General features: G+C 47.4%; 1 protein-coding gene across 5 annotated transcripts in view; it reads left to right on the top strand.

Moving 5' to 3' along the window:
• The window catches only part of GLT1D1 (glycosyltransferase 1 domain containing 1), a 100,522-nt gene that overhangs the window by 13,481 nt on the left and 71,386 nt on the right, over positions 1-15,655 (top strand). For all 5 annotated transcript variants that reach the window (XR_011441396.1, XR_002809801.2, XM_023647333.2 and 2 more), the window contains one exon: positions 12,866-13,014. Coding sequence is in view for 3 of the 5 variants with exons in the window: in XM_023647333.2 (XP_023503101.2) it covers positions 12,866-13,014 (149 nt within the window). In the remaining 2 variants the exon portion in view is untranslated. The remainder of the gene's footprint in view (positions 1-12,865; positions 13,015-15,655) is intronic.

The raw sequence follows: 15,655 nt of genomic DNA on the forward strand, positions 1-15,655 counted from the left end.
CTTAACACTCATCTTTTTCTGCAGTTATCTTGTTTGAGATGTTGACTTGTTCACTTTTTCTCTTCTCCTCCCTGGAATGTAATCCCTCAGGGCAGGGAGGGAGCCAGATTAGTCGTGAAGCATAATACAAACTCTCTTTGTTTCTTTTTTAAACAAACTGACTTGCTTCATGAAATTTCTCAATTTACTTCCCCTCCATGGGGTGGCTTCCTCATCATTAAAATAAACAACTGGGGCTCCGCCAACCTTTTAAAGTCCCTTTCTGCTAAAAAATGCTAGTTCTCCTCAAGGTCATAGGTGAAAGTGACCAGTAGAGGATCACTGGTTTTCTGAAGTTTACAGTGAGGATTCTCCCTGTGCAGGTTGATCTCCCGTCTAATTCACTCGTCAGGCATATGCAGCCAGGACACGCATTGTGCTCTGTTCTCTCATGAAGCACATTCGGGGGCCGGGGAGAAGACCCTGCAGCAGTAACAGAAATAAAGGAGGTGCTTTCAGACAGTGGTTAGTGCCACGGGTTCAGAGGAGGGCCCTCTGAGGAGGTGACATTCAAGCTGAGACCTCAGTGACAAGAGGAGGCAGCCACTCCAGGATCTGGAAGGATGTGTGGTCCTGGGAAGGGATAAGATCAAGAACCCAGCTCCTGAGGGCAGAGAAGCCTTGGCTATTGGAGAAACAAGAGGAGGCCACGCTCTCTGGAATGGTTTGGGGGGGTGAGCACAAGAAAAGGAGGTCAGAGAGATGCCAGGTCCCGCTGAGGCTGCAGGCCTGGCGGGGAGCAGTTTGTGTTTAGGAAACTGGAGAAAGCATCCATTATTTAACCCTCCGCTCCTGACTTGAACTGCACGTGTGAGCCCAAATATTCCAAAGGCCCACACTCACACCTACCCAAAGGACCCCCGGAGGAAGCCGGCGGCCGTCCATGGACGCGGCTGATGCTAAGCTGGGCTGCAGTGCCGTTGTTTTCTGTGTTTTTTGTTTTCCTGGCTGTGCCTGAAGCACAAGAAACATCGCTCCTTGTGCTTTGGTCTCTGTTCCCAGCCAGGCTTTGTCCCCTCTTCCCTCAGGAAGGATTGCAGGGGGCAGAAAAGGAAAAGGCAGAAGTTGCTGGAAGATGTCTTCTGTGTTGTAATAGCCTAGGTCCCTTGAGGAAATGATGCTGGTGACCTGAAGGGGAGGGGACGGCGGGGGTGTGGGGGGCGTGGTCCTGTGGTTACAAAGATTGTCCATGAGCCAGTCACCAGTAAGCAGTGAGAACCTTCTCTGGAAAAGACCCCTGTGACCCTCAAGTGGCCCTGGGCAGTGGAGGAGGGAGCCCCCTAAATGAATAAGATTGGGGTTCCCATCGGTTTAGTGGAGAAGGGCATCTGAGTTAGGAAAGCTTGGATTTAAAAAAAGAAGAAATGGGTCCATTCTTGCACATCTGTTTGTAGTTGTCAGTTAACACCTGGTGCATAAATAGTGAGGAACACATTGATACAGGAGGTTGAGGGTGCTCTGGGAGCATACAGGTGGGTGCCCCATGCCAGCCAGAGGCGGGGAGGGCCTTTCAGGCATCACGAACTGATGAAAAGCACACGCTCTGGGGCAGGGCTTCCTGCCTCCAGATGCCTGTGCCCCTGCTAGGACCCCTGGGACCCAGGCCAGGCTACGGGACTGCTTTGTGGCTCCGTGTTCTTGTCTGTAAAGTGGGGCCTCATAGGCTTGTTTTGAGGATCAAGTGTGAGTTCATACATTGTTGATGCTGTAAAACAGGGCTGGCCTGACGCTTAGTAAATATGAACCGTTCATGACAATATGGACCTTAGACGACAAGACGGGGGGTGGGGGTGCATGTCAGGTAGAGGGGCAGCATGTGAAGTGATGGAAGAGCAGATCCCTTCCGGAACTGTGCTGTGTGGCCTTGGCAGCCTAGAAGACTCTGGATCAGTGATTCTAGATGGAGCTGAGGCCGAGAGGATGTGCAGAACAGGAAGGAGCGGTTTTGCCCCCAGGGAATGTTGGGCGATGTCTAGAGACATTTTTGGTTGTCACAACTGGGAGGGGAGGGGCTACTGGCGGCTGGTGTGTAGAGGCCAGGGATGCTGCTAGAGACCCTGCAGCGCGCAGGACGGCCCCACGACAAAGACTGGCCCAGCTCCAGCGCCCAGTGGTACAGGGGCTGATGAACCCCACTCTAGGTGGAGTCGGCAGGCGTGGCTGGAAAGGTGGACAGGACTGGGTCACACAGGCCCTTCAGTTTTGTGCCAGGAACAGAATCAAACCGCGAAACGCTATCCGATTTCTGTGTAATGGGAGATCGTTTGGGCCACAGTGGAGGGTGGATCAGGATCGCTGCTGGGGCGTAAGCATTTGGGTTTGCTGTATTTAAGTAAAATTGACCACGCTCGGCGATTGAATGTGGGGAGTGTCAAATGACAAGAAGAAGACAATTCAGTAACAAATTTGATGTCCTTAACTCAAAGGGAGACACTGCATGCATTGCGGAGTGCAAGGGGGGCACCCTTCCCCAGACTGTGGGCAGGTTTTACAGAGCGTTAGCAGAGGCACCCAGGAAATGGCAGGATTGGCCCAGAGGTCGGGGGTTTCCCTGGAAGGGGCGGGCCTGTCTTCTGGGCTCAGGGAGCTGAGGCTGAGCTGCACGATCGGGATTGCTGGCTGTTAGGATTCCACGACAGGTTTCCCGTGAATGCAGGCTGACTTAGTTGTGGATTTGTGATGTGGCCTGGGCCTCTGGGGGGGGCCTCCATTTTGTGAGTTCTGATGTAAAAATCAACCATATCAGAAGTGAGGGAGAAAAAACCCACAACTTTCTTCATTATAGAGGGAAATTATTGAGAGAAAAATGGGGACGCCTGGGTGTCTAGAGCTCTTTGTAGTAAGCTTGGGCCTCTGCTGTCTAGAAGTCTTTCAGAAGTGTAGAGGATAGAGTAGAAGAAGGTGTTTTGGAGGAAAAATTTGTCTGGGAATCAATAACTAGAGAGTGACAGTTTTATTGTCCATGTGGCACTTTAAACGTCCTTCAGTGTGAACTGTGCAGTGTGTGTGCATTCCCTTTAAGTTCTAACGTAGGGTCTGTTAGTTAGCATTTTAAATAACCTCACCAGGCACCTGCTCTCTGGAGTTGTCTCCCGAGCACTAGAAATCCTGGAAATCTACATCAGAGGAGTTGTTCCTAGCATGCAGCATTTCAGAAACAATGAGCGGTGTTCAGGGCATCTGGTTTGCTAGGTCGGTTCCTTGGCGCCCGCCCCCCCCCGCCATGAACACGAGGTCAGGAGCCTCCCCTGCAGCACAGCCCTACGTGTGGGCAGCTCCATTCCGTGTATGTCCAACCCTGAGTCACCTGGCTCCATTAGAGCTCGGCTGGTCCGGCTGTCAGAGGATGGTCCAGCGAGGGGACCTTTGGTTCCCCACCCCCCTCCAGTGCCTGAGGCTGTAAACATTTTCCAGAAGAACCTGACCATTCCGACAATCCTCACTGAGCCATGGAAATTGGTTTAAGTCAATTCCTAAGGTCAAAATTAAAAGCAGCTCTAGCGCGTTACAAAATAGGGTCGGAAACCTAGAGAACAAAGTTCATTCATTTGCAGCGGAGAAATAAATTATGCAAGTAATGGATGTAAAAAGCCTATCCACAGGGTTGCTTTAGTGATGGGGGATCCAGAGTTTCAAAGGGTGCCTCCTATTATGCTAAAATAGGAGACTGGTCCACAGAAACCTGAAATCGTCTTCTAAATCCAGGCTGACAAACTCCGCCCAGGGTCAAAGAGAGCCCCGCCTGTGTTTGTAAGTAACCTCTAGATCTAAGTGGGCCGTGCTGGGGCCAGTTCCTGCTGCAGTGGCAGGGTGGAGATGCTGGACAGAGCTCGTGCACACAAACCCGGAGATGTTTCCTCTCTGGCCATTTCCAGGAAAGGTTTCCTAAGCGTGCAGGGAAAGGCGTGAAGGGGGATGGAAAATAAGAAAAGAGTAAAGGATTTACCTTCCTGAGTCTGGAGTAGGGAGTTCTGAGGGTCAGTTCAATCCCCGGGTGAGCCTGTTAGCATCAGAATTGGTGCAAATGTCGCCGTTCAGAGCTGGACTTTGTGCAGTGGGTGGTGACTGTTTGTTCTCTTTCTCCATCTGGAACAGTGTGTAAAAAGTGTTTTTATTTGAACGGGGAACACTTGAGATAAGGAGCAAACGCTGTCTGGGCGGGAGAGGGAGAAACACGGACTTCCTCTGGATCCGTGCACCCCTCACCTTGCTGCCCACTGCTCTCCACCGCTGGGATTCTGAATTCTGCTGTGACTGCCCACATTTGGGAAGAAAAAAAGCCTGAGGGAAAGTTTTCAAGCTTCCTAGTGCTCCTTTAGAGGAAGCCTAGGAAATTGCTGGTGTGTATAGTAAGTCAGTGGGAAGAGGTGATTTCATCTTTTTCCCCCTGAAGTAACAGTTGTTAAAAGTCAGTTAATGTTTCCACTCAGCAAATAGTTATTGAGCATCTCCCATGGGCAGAGCGTTTGCAGGTGCCGTGCAGAGAGCCCAGGTCAGACAGGAGGAGCCCTCTGCCCTCCACCCTCTGGAATGACACAGCCATTCCGCCACAAAGAGTTTTTAGTACATCAGCTCACTGCTGACCACTGTCATTTGAAAGAAGGTTCTAGCATTCTAGTGCCGGAGACAAACATGGACATACAGTTGCACAGACTATTTAATTACGATGTCATCAGTGCTAGGAAAAAGTCCAGAGTGAGGGGGAGCAGACCTAGTTCTAGGAGGTCTGGGAGGCTCCTCTGAGAAATAACTTTTTCTTTCTCATATAATTTTTTTATCGAGATGTAATTCACATACCATAAAATTCACCCTTTTCAAGTGTACAATTCAGTGGTTTTTAGTATATTCATAAAACCACACCACCAACATCTCTATCTCGTTCCAGAAGGTTCCATCTTTCTCCAAAGACGCCCCGCCCCCATTAGCAGGCATTCCCCATCCCCTCCCCCGGCCCTGGCCACCACTAATCTCCTTTCTGTCTCCGTGGATTTGCCTATTCTGAACATTTCTTATGGTTGGAGTCACACGCTATGTGGTCCTCCTCGAGGACGTCACGTAATGTGTCAGCGCTTTGTTCTTTTATGGCTGAATACTGTTTCGTTATATGGATACGCCACATTCTGCTCATCCATCTCATCAGTTGAAGGACATTTGGGTTGTTTGTTGCTATGGATATCTGCATATGAGAAACAGCTGCTTAAGCTGGGGCCCTGTGTGTTAGCTGGGTGAGGACCAAGGGAGGTTGGGAATAGAGTTCCTGGCCAAGAAACTGTGTGTGCAGAGGCCTGAGGTAGGAAGGGGCTGGTGGAACTGAGAAGGGGAGGTGGCTGAGGTGCTGAGAGCCAGCAGGAGGGAGTAACTGGCCTGGCAGGTGTGAGCGAGTCCTGTCATTGCCCTGGCGAATGTTCTAGACTGACTGCTAACAGGGCTGAAGGGCGAACGACTGAAGTGGCCATGGTAGGAAAGAAGAGAGGGCACAGATTGAGAAAGATTTGGAAGGACCCTGTGATGGTGTGGCAGGGGAGAGATGTCAGGGGTCCTTCCGGGGTCTGGCATGTGCTACTGGGTGAGCAACAGGGACTCTCCTGTGTACTAAGTGCTAGAAGATGCCAGCTCGGGTGGGGCGGAGGTTCTGAACATACCGAGTGTGCCTGTCATACAACACACATGACACATTTCTATTGAATTAGAGATAGCGGAGTGAAGGGGCAGTGGACAGGGCCAGAGGCCACACGTCCATGTGGGCCCCTAAAGAGGGCCTGGGCTGGAGGTGTGTGTTCGAGGCTGGAGCCAGGAGTTGGGCAGGTGAATTCCTGGGGAGAGAACAGATGAGAGAGGAGATGGGGGACCCTGAGGCGAGTGGCTCCAGGGGGACCAGAAAACAGGTGGGCCAGGGTGGGGACTGTTTCAATCAGGAGGGTGGTTAGTGATGCCAGGGGCGCGGGGGGGGGGGGAGTGGGGGGGGTGGGGGGGGTGGAGTCCTTGAACCCTGAGGTACAGGGCAGTGGGAGTGAGCGCCGGGGGCAGCGCAGTCTTCCCTGTCTTATTCTGGAGTAGTGGTAGGGAGTAGAAGCCCAGGGTGAGCGAGAACCAGAAAATGGAGATGGGAAAAACACCTAGGACCCTTTCATGAAGTTCTTCAGTGAGGGGCAGGGGAGGGGAGAGTGAGGCTAATGGGAGGAGGGAAGGGAGGTGCCAGGGCACTGGAAAACACTTTCTGCAAGGCTCGAGCCTGTTTAATGCCACTGGGAAGGTAAGAGGGATCCATGGAAGATATAGGAGCAGCCCCCTCACCCCTGGATTATGAGGAGAGCCTCTTAGCTTGTTTCTGAGCTCCACCCTTGACCCCCTTCACTTTCAGCACAGTCAGACTGATTCTGTTAAAGCTCTACACCAGGTCCTGCCTCTCCTCTGATTAACAATCCAGTGTGGCCGAAGTCCCTGGGAGGATCTGCTAGGCTCTGCACTGGGGCCACCTCACCTTTGCAGAGCCTTCCCAACTCTCCCCCCTGGCCATCACACTCCCTGATGATGTTCCTCCAAAAAGGCAGGATGTTCCTGCCTCAGGTCCTTTGCACCTGCCATTCCCTCTTAGGATTCTTCTCCTTTCAGTCTCCACGCGGCTTGCTGCCTCAAGACCTGATGGTTTGCATTCAAATGTCACCTTCTAAGTGGGAGCTCTCCTGACCACCCTCCTCATCTCAGATTGCAGCCTGTCTCCACCTCACACTCCCTCCCTGTCCCCCTGCTGTTGTTTCCTCCGCAGCACTCCTCTCCAGCTGACACAGTGTGGATTTTAGTTAATTATTGTGTGTATTGACCTTCTCCCTGCAAAGAAAGTCAGGGTTTGTGTCTATTTTGGTCCATGGTGATTCCCCGGCCCCCAGGACAGTGCTGGGCTTGCCGCAGAGGCTCAGTGACTGAGGAATGAATGAGAAGTGCCGATGGATGGAGAGAACAGGCAGTGATGGACGCCCGCCTGGGCCTCAGCGATTCTGGTGCACGTGCTCAGTGCCTGGGTGCAGCCTCGGGGACAGCCGCTGGGCTTTTCCTGGGCGGGCCTTTTGCCAGATGTGTACCCTGATACTACAGAAGGCCAAGGGAGAGGAAAGTTTAAGGTATTGACAAGAAGGCAATTGAAATGACAGGACAGGGAGTCTGCTGAATTGGGAGATGAGACAGGAGAGCGGCTGGTCGGGGTGGGTGGAGGTCAGTGGCGTGGAAGGTCGGTGAGGTCAGAGGACCGCTGAGGTGGAAGTGATTGAGTAGCCTGGGGGAGAGATAAGAGCTGTGGTCAGAGACTGTGGTGGCTTTACAAAGAGCTTGATGTAACAAGCAGATTTTGTATAAACTAACAATGGAAGCTCTAAGCTGCTTATCTATCACGATATCTGATTTTCAGCCTCAAGTAACTGAAAACCAACCCAGATCGCTTGGACAATGTGGGGAATTTAGCAGCTTATCCTATAAAAAGTCTGGAGGTGGGACAGGCTTCAGGCTAGATTTTGCTGCTAAGATGATATGGACAGGAGTCAATTTCCCTCTGTTTCTCCGGTCCACTTCCCATTCTTGGTAGGTTTTCCTGTCCCGCCCCTCCCAAGCCCACATGCATCTTGGTTCAGACCCAGCAGAAAGAGGGAGTCTGAGCCTCTGAGAGTGCAACCCCGGGGGTGGGAGTACTGATAGGTGGGAGGTTCTGATTGGCATAAACTGCGAGGAACACCTCTGGATCTGGGGGTGGGGTGCATCCTACTCAAATGGGTGGCAGGGACATCCAGGGTTGTAGGAGGGGGGAACATGGGAATGCATGCTATGGAGGCAGCAAATTCATAGTTCTTTTTTCTTTGTTTCTTTGAGGAAGATTAGCCCTGAGCTAACATCTGCTACCAATCCTCCTCTTTTGCTGAGGAAGATTGGCCCTGAGTTAACATCCATGTCCATCTTAGTCTACTTTATATGTGGGATGCCTACCACAGCATGGCTTGCCAAGCGGTGCCATGTCCACACCCAGGATACAAACTGGCTAACCCTGGGCCGCTGAAGCAGACATGTGCACTTAACTGCTGTGCCACCAGGCTGGCCCTGGCAGCAAATATCAATGTGAAAACTTTACTAATTCCTATAAAGTAAAGGGGAAGTCAGACCTCTGTGCTCTTGAAGATTTAAGGGAATAACAGAGGATGTTGACATTGAAGGAGCAAGAAATAGCATTGAGGGGATTAAAACTGGGAAATTTCCCGTGGACATTCATGTACGTGGCTTCTCTTGGTAAATTGGCAGAAACAGCAGCCGTGAGATGCTCCTCTGCATGGTACCCACTGTGGAGGGCTGAGGAGCATCTGTCGTGCGCTGTCCAGTACAACATAATGTGAACCACATACGTCATTTTAAACTTTCTGGTAGTCGTATTAAACAGAGAAAAAAGAAACAGATCAAATTAATTTTAATAATATATTCTCTTGAACTCAGTCTGTCCAAATATCTCTTTGACATGTCATCAACGTGAAAATGACTAATGAGCTGTATGTATATTTTGCACTTAGCACATACATCTCTGTTCAGACTAGCCCCATTTCAAGAGCTCACTTGAATTTTCCTCATTATCTCATTTTTTACGATTCACCTTATGAGACCACGCAGGACTCACCCCTGCAGAGGGGCCGCTCTCTCCAGTTTGGTGCGGGGCGCATCATGTCTAAGGGACCCACCCCCCCATTCATTTACTTCATTAGTCTGATCTCGGCAGGCATGTGAGTTTGAGACACTCCATGATCTAGGCACTGTGCCTGCTTTGTCTTGGTATTTTTGCATTCTTTTAAAAAGAGTGATTTCGTAGTCGTAACCTCTCAAGTACAGGAATTCTATTAGAAGAGTAGATACATTACAGTTTACAAAGCGCACTCTCAGAGATGCTATTCAAGGCAACACCATGTCCTGCAAATGCACTGTTATTATCTCACTTAACCCACAGAGAGGCAAGTGGAGCAGTGTCCTCTCCACTTTACCAAGCTGGGGTTCACGCGTTTGTGCCAGCATCCACACAAGGACCTGCATCCTCATGAGCTGCATCATTGTCTCAAGACCAGCATGCTTTCTTCTTTGGATCAGAAATTCTTGAAACATTGTCCAGAGGGCAACATTTTACTCCAGCACAGCCGACTTTTCCCCACCAATGAAACACTGCATCACTATCTCCCCCAGGTGAGCTGCAGGTGAAGTCGCCAGCCTGCCAGTAGGTGCTGTGTCCTCTGAGAAGACTGGACCAGCCAGGTGCTCACACCCTGAGAGGCCCACAGGGCGAGACAGCCGTAAGGAACATTAGATTCCTGGTCCCCTGTCTCAGGACCATGCAGAGGCACATGGATATGGAATGGGATGCAGTTGGTGTTGCCTGCCCTATTTAAGTTTCTCTTGCTATCTTTTTTTTTATTTAATCCAGACGTCATAGTTGATGGAAATTCACATAAGTTAAACACATAAATAATTAAGCTTCTCCATGTACTCAGTTAACAAGGATGGCTTTCAACCCGGCGGAAGCAGGGAGAGTCCCATTGAATCTTGAGTGAGAATGTGCAGATAGGTTCAGTCTCTCCCTAGAACTGCCAAGTAAATGCTCAAAATCTCTTAATTTGTTAGAGATGCTTTTTTCTCAAAAAAAGCCTTCCTTGAGTCAGATAAGCCAGAACTCCTTAGACATAATAGGTGCTCAGGGAGTTTATTAGTTGCACCAAATTATTACTTGCAAAAGGAAAAGGGACAGAGCAATTTAAAAGTCTTATAAGTGAACCTGAAACAGGGGTAAACTCTTAGTCTACAGAGAATTAAGATTAAAAAGAAAACCAGAAAAAACCTATTTTGGAGTATTTGAGATCATAAAGTTAGCATTGAAATGCCATTTAAAAATATGTTTGATAGGTCAAGAACAGCCCATTATTTGTACCTAACCACCTCCGTTCCATATGCCCCACTGTATCAATGCTGCCTAGGCCAGAAATCTCTCAGGAATGGACTCTCTAAGTAGAATTTAAACTGTTTCTTTTCTACTTATTAACACATTTGTTTTTGGCTTCTCATTTCTTCGAGTTTTAAGAGGATGGAATAACAATTATTCGCCTATGCTCAGAAACACATTGAATTCCTATTTTTGATGATTTTTTAGATTTTTTTGATGATATATTATTGACCAGACTGCCTACAGGCTTCTTCCTGTCTCCACTTGAGGTGTCATGGGCATTTCTGAGGAGTTGGGGGGATGGGAGGGACTCGGTGTTATTGACTGACAGTGATTGGATCAGCATCAACAGTGGAAGTGATAAGATAAAGATAGAGGGTGTGCTTCAATAGCATAAGCCAACTCAAGTCTGAAGACCTTAGTTTTTCTTTGTCTGCACCATGAGGGCTGCAACATCGTGCCTTTAATCCACAGTAGAAAAAAGAAAGAGAGAGAAAAAAATGATCATTCACATCTTAGTGTAGGTGATGATTCTTACCCTGTTCCCCAGGTGTGAGCTTGAGGGTCTGAATCTGACGTCTCTTCAGAGGCCCTTCGTTCCCTGTGGCTCGCACAGTGCATGCACTTGATGGTTTTGGGATCGCTTTGCTTAAAGATTCTGGCTCTCTTCCCTCCTCTCTTCCTTCTCCTCCTTTTCATTCTTCTATTCTTACTCTTATTTTGCGCAGTATTGCCCCTAAATGCAAGCCAGACAATTCATTTGATGTTCAGCTGAAGAAATAATTTTCTTGCTGGAGTAAAAAAAAAAAAACATGGCTATGTTGGATGTGAGCTTTGTCCTGTAGTACCTTCTGGATGATATAAGAGATTTTCATGGGTAATTTTGAGCGTAGGTGATTTTCGCGTCTGTGCTGATTTTGTAAGCGAAGCTGTAAGTGCGATGTGATTCCCTTGTTCGTATAACTCCAGTACAGAGGGATTATGCTCTAGAGGCTATGAGCGCGATGGAAGTAGTGAGAAGGCTGGGTGGTGGTAGGAGCAGGGGCTGTCAGATTTACGGAGGGGAGCGAGCATTAGGGAATGTCATGTCGCGGTCATGGGGGCTCAGAATGTAGGATGTGTTGGGCGTCCTGCAGGTGGAAGAGCAGGACTGGGGCTAAGGTGGTGGGAGTAGGGTGTGGCTGGCTGTGCAGGGATGCGGGCTGTGAAGGGCACTGTGTGCTGGGCTAAGGCGTTTGGACTTGATCCCAGAGACACTTTCAACCATGAGTTTGTTCAGTAAGCAACATATCCGGGCCCCATTCTCATGGAGTTGGAAGTCCAGCCTGGGTATCCCAGCCCATTGGATGGTTTGAGTGAAGGGAGAGACCTGGTTCGATCTGATGTATATTCATAAGCACACACACACATACACCTCAACTATAAAAGATAATATATGCACATGGTAAAAATAGCCAACAGTGCAAAAGAGTGGGTCTCTGGTTCCCCTCTTTAGACAGAATCATTGTTGTCTATTTTTTATGTGTCCTTCTAAAGATAGTCTGTGCACACACACTATATGTATACAAAGTATTCTTCACTTTGCTCTCTTTTCGTTAACAATGTATCTTGTGGTTCATTCTAAATTACCTCCCAGCGATCTACTGCATTCTTTTAATAGCAGTCGAGCTTGACTGTATTGCATTGGCCATAATATAACTAGCCCCCAACCGATGCACACTGAGGTCACTTTTTAATCTTTTTGCTACTTCAAACACAGCGATGTGCCTATTATTGGGTGCATGTTTTTGCACACATATCAAAGTGTATCTTTGGAATCATTTTCTAGAAGTGGGGTTGTTTGGTTACAGGGTTTGTGCATTTTAAATATGCTAGCTGTTCTTACACTGCCCACTAAAGAGGTTGTACCGGTTTACCCTCTCACAAGTAATGTACGGGAGTGTTTATTTCATGAAGCCTTAGGCAGACTTTTTGATCTTTACAAATACTCTACATAAAAAAAGAAGATTGAAGTTGATCATCATTTCCTGTGTTCAAAAGCCCAGTTGTATTTCTTTTTCTATGGACTGCAATTTTATGCCCATCCCTATTTTTCTATTGAGTTGCTAGTTTTTTTCTTATTGATTTATGAGAGCTCTTTATGTATTAAATAAATTAGCTTCTTTCCCTTTGTAAGCATTGTAAATTTTTTTTTAGTTTCTCATATGTCTTTTGATTTGGCTCATGCCACTGTCACCATTCAGAAAGTTTCTTTTTTGTTTATCAGATTTGTATTTTAAATTTATGTTATGAGGGACTAAACCAAGATGAGGAGAAAGAGAAAAGACGTGTTTGAAAGATATTTTGGAGGTAGAATGGAAGGGCCGTGAAGTGTTTTTTGAAGCTGTGATAATGGGTGACTTTTGAAGTCCTTATTAAGAACTGAGTAACAGATGCCTAAAAACAGACTTTGTGTATCATCCGTAATTAAAGGACAGGAGAAGAAAATGGAATCAAGGAAACAAGGGGCTTTCTGGCACAACAGCAAATGCCGCTGAAACTCGGCAGCGTGTGCTTTGTGTCTCCCGGCTGCCTGTTGCTCCTGAATTAGCCTTTCATCCCGCTGGCCTTGGTCCCAGCCCCTGTCCCGGGTATCTGAGGCTGGTGGATGAATGGTTATCATCCTTGGCCGTGAACCTTGTCCTATGTTTTAGGCAGATTTCCTCTAAAAAAAACAATTCAGAAAATATGTATTAACTTTTTGATTTAAATAATATTTTGATTTAAATAATCAAATAGTCTTTTGACTTAAAATCTTAATCACAATAGCAACCTGTGGCATATTAAGTTCTCCCTCCATCTTTTCCTTTCTCTTTTTATATTTTTTTGATAAAGGGACCATCTGGAAGCTGCGGGTCACATATGTATTCTGAAAGATGCCTTTGACTTTGAAAGCCCATCCGAAATCGCAAACCTCATCGCGGCTGAGAACGTCGAGGCCGCGCTCGCTCTTCATCTCTACCGAGGAGGCCGACTTTTACAAGGTAGCCCTCTTTCTCTTCAAGGGTGGAGCGCTAGAAATCGTAAAACCAGAAGCGCCTAGAATGTCAAATAAAACATAGATGAAACAGTTTATCCTGTTTATCCTGTTCAAAAACGGGAGGAATACAATCATCTTTTTGGTTTTTTTTTTTACTGAGCAATTTTCTAAAATGATGTAACTGTGCCAATTGAGAATGGATTTATACTGAAGCTGTTTCTACCGCAGTAAGAGTATTATCCTGAATGTTTTTGGTGTGTAGTTCCTAACTCAAAGTATAATTTTCAAAAGTAAAAGTAGGACTGTTTTACAAAATAGGGAATAGGCACATATGAAAGATTTTTTCAGCTCATTTATTAACGAGGGAACTACTAAGATGCTAAAGTCAGTTTAAATAACATTTGAAGAACTGTGAGTCAGACAGACGATTTAATAAGGAATATTAGAATGAGGGTGCTAGATTAGCCACCGAATTGATGCATGTCCAGCGGGGTCATAAACTGTCAGCTTTGGGGCTGTCTTTTCTACTGGTGTGTTGGTCAGGGTTCTCCAGAAAAACAGAGCCAGGAGAGTTTGTGTAGATATATATGGGAGGAGATTTGTTATAGGGATTGGCTTATGTGATTATGGAGGCCGAGAAGTCCCGTGATCTGCCATCTGCGAGCTGGAGACCCAGAATAGCCAGTGTGTGTGATTCGGTCAGAGTCTGGATTCCCAGGAATGCAGCGGGGTGGGAGCTGTGGGTGGGGGCTGATGGTGTGAGTGCATGTCTGAGTGTGAATGCTGGAGAACCAGGAGTGCAGATGTCCGAGCGCAGGAGAAGATGGACGTCCCAGCTCAAGCAGAGAGCAAATTTGCTCTTCCTCCGCCCTTTTGTTCTATTCAGGTCCCCATGGATTGGGTGATGCCCACCTGCATTGGTGAGGGCAGTCTTTTTTCCTCAGTCTGCAGATTCAAATGTTAAACTATTCCAGAAAGACGCTCACAGGCGCACCCAGAAGTGATGTTTTACCAGCTCTCTGGGCATCCCTTCGCCCAGTCAAGTTGATACATGACATCAACCATAACAACTGCACAGAAACGATTTGCGTCTCTTCCTGATACATAGCTGCAGAGTATTTAATGCAGCTTCACCCAGTATGAACTCTCAACTAATAGCAAATAGTGAAGTCAAACAACAGTACCATCTCTTAAAAAGTTAACTGATCCATGGGGCACCTTTAGACACTGCTTCCTAGGACCTTGAAAGGATGTGCATGCGGTCATCCTCTTGGCCTTATCTGCAATTTTGGGGCATTTTGTCTTAATGCTCCCAAGGGCGTTCTGACTTCACTGAGATCACAGAGGTCACCAAGTGAAGGCAGGACAGATAATTTTGTGTAGCTAAGCAACGAGTGGCTTTTTCCAAAAGTGAATTAAATCACACGGTAGTGGTAACATTTTGGGAGATGGTATGTCATTTGAGGACCAAAATTATTTACAGTAATCATCACACTAGGATGAAACTTTCATTAGCAAGCTGTGTCGAGCTTCTGAAATTTTCAGAAGTTTCATTGCTAAAGGTGACTTTCTGTGTCTCCACAATGTATGTCAAACCTGATTTAATCTTCCAGCTCTCTCTCCTGCCTCCTGCACACAGGAAGGTGGGCCCTCTCTGGACGCTCTTTTCATATGTGAGCACATTCTGTTATGTACTCACTTTTATTTCAGGTAGTACCTGCATGTGATAAAAAATTCCCCCAGCACAGAGGGAAGCATAACTAAATGATGCACAAAAAGTAAATCTTTCTCCCACCTCTTATCCCAACTGTCTAATTTTTCATTCCCTGAGGCAAGCACAGTTACCATTTTCTTGTATATTCTCCGAGAAATATATTACATATGCTGTACTAGTTATCTGTTATTGTGTAACGAATTACCCCAAAGGTTGGTGACTTATAGCAGTAAATTCACCTGTAGTTTCTGTGGGTCTGGAATTCAGAAGCAGCTCTGCTGGGCGGTTCTGTCTCAGGGTCTCTCATGAGGCTGCTGTGAAGATGTTGGCCCGGGCTGCGCCACCTGAAGGCTTGCCTGGGGCAGGAGGAGCTCTTCCAAGGTGGCTCACTCACGCAGCTGTTGGCTGGAGGCCTCAGTTCCTTACCAGGTGGGCCTCTCCACAGGTTGCTTGAGTGTCCTTCTGATGTGTGGCCAGCTTTTACCTTGTCTTTTATGACCCAGCCTCGGAAGCCATACAGCATGAGTTCCACAGCATCCTATTGGTGACACAGGTCAGCCCTCTTCCGTGTGGGAGGGGACCGCACAGAGCATGACTGCTAAGAGCTGGTTGTCTTGGGGGCTGGCTGCCACTTATAGCCATGCGCGTATTGTATGGCTCTCCTCCCTTAAAAAAAATTAATAAATGGGAGCATGCTGTATCTATTCAGCATCTTGCTTTTTACCACTTAACGATGCATCTGGGAAGTTTTTTAATAGTAGCACATGTATAGACCCACCTGATTCTGTACAATAGTTGTCCAGTGTCCATGTATGGATATGCCAGCATTTAACCAGTCTTCAATGAATAGACCTTTACATTTTTTCTACCATAATCATTGCAGTGAATATCTTTGAAAAGCCATCTAAGCATATGAACTTGGGAGAACGTA

This window comes from Equus caballus, chromosome 8, assembly GCF_041296265.1.
Source record: "Equus caballus isolate H_3958 breed thoroughbred chromosome 8, TB-T2T, whole genome shotgun sequence".
NCBI classification, from domain to species: domain Eukaryota; kingdom Metazoa; phylum Chordata; class Mammalia; order Perissodactyla; family Equidae; genus Equus; species Equus caballus.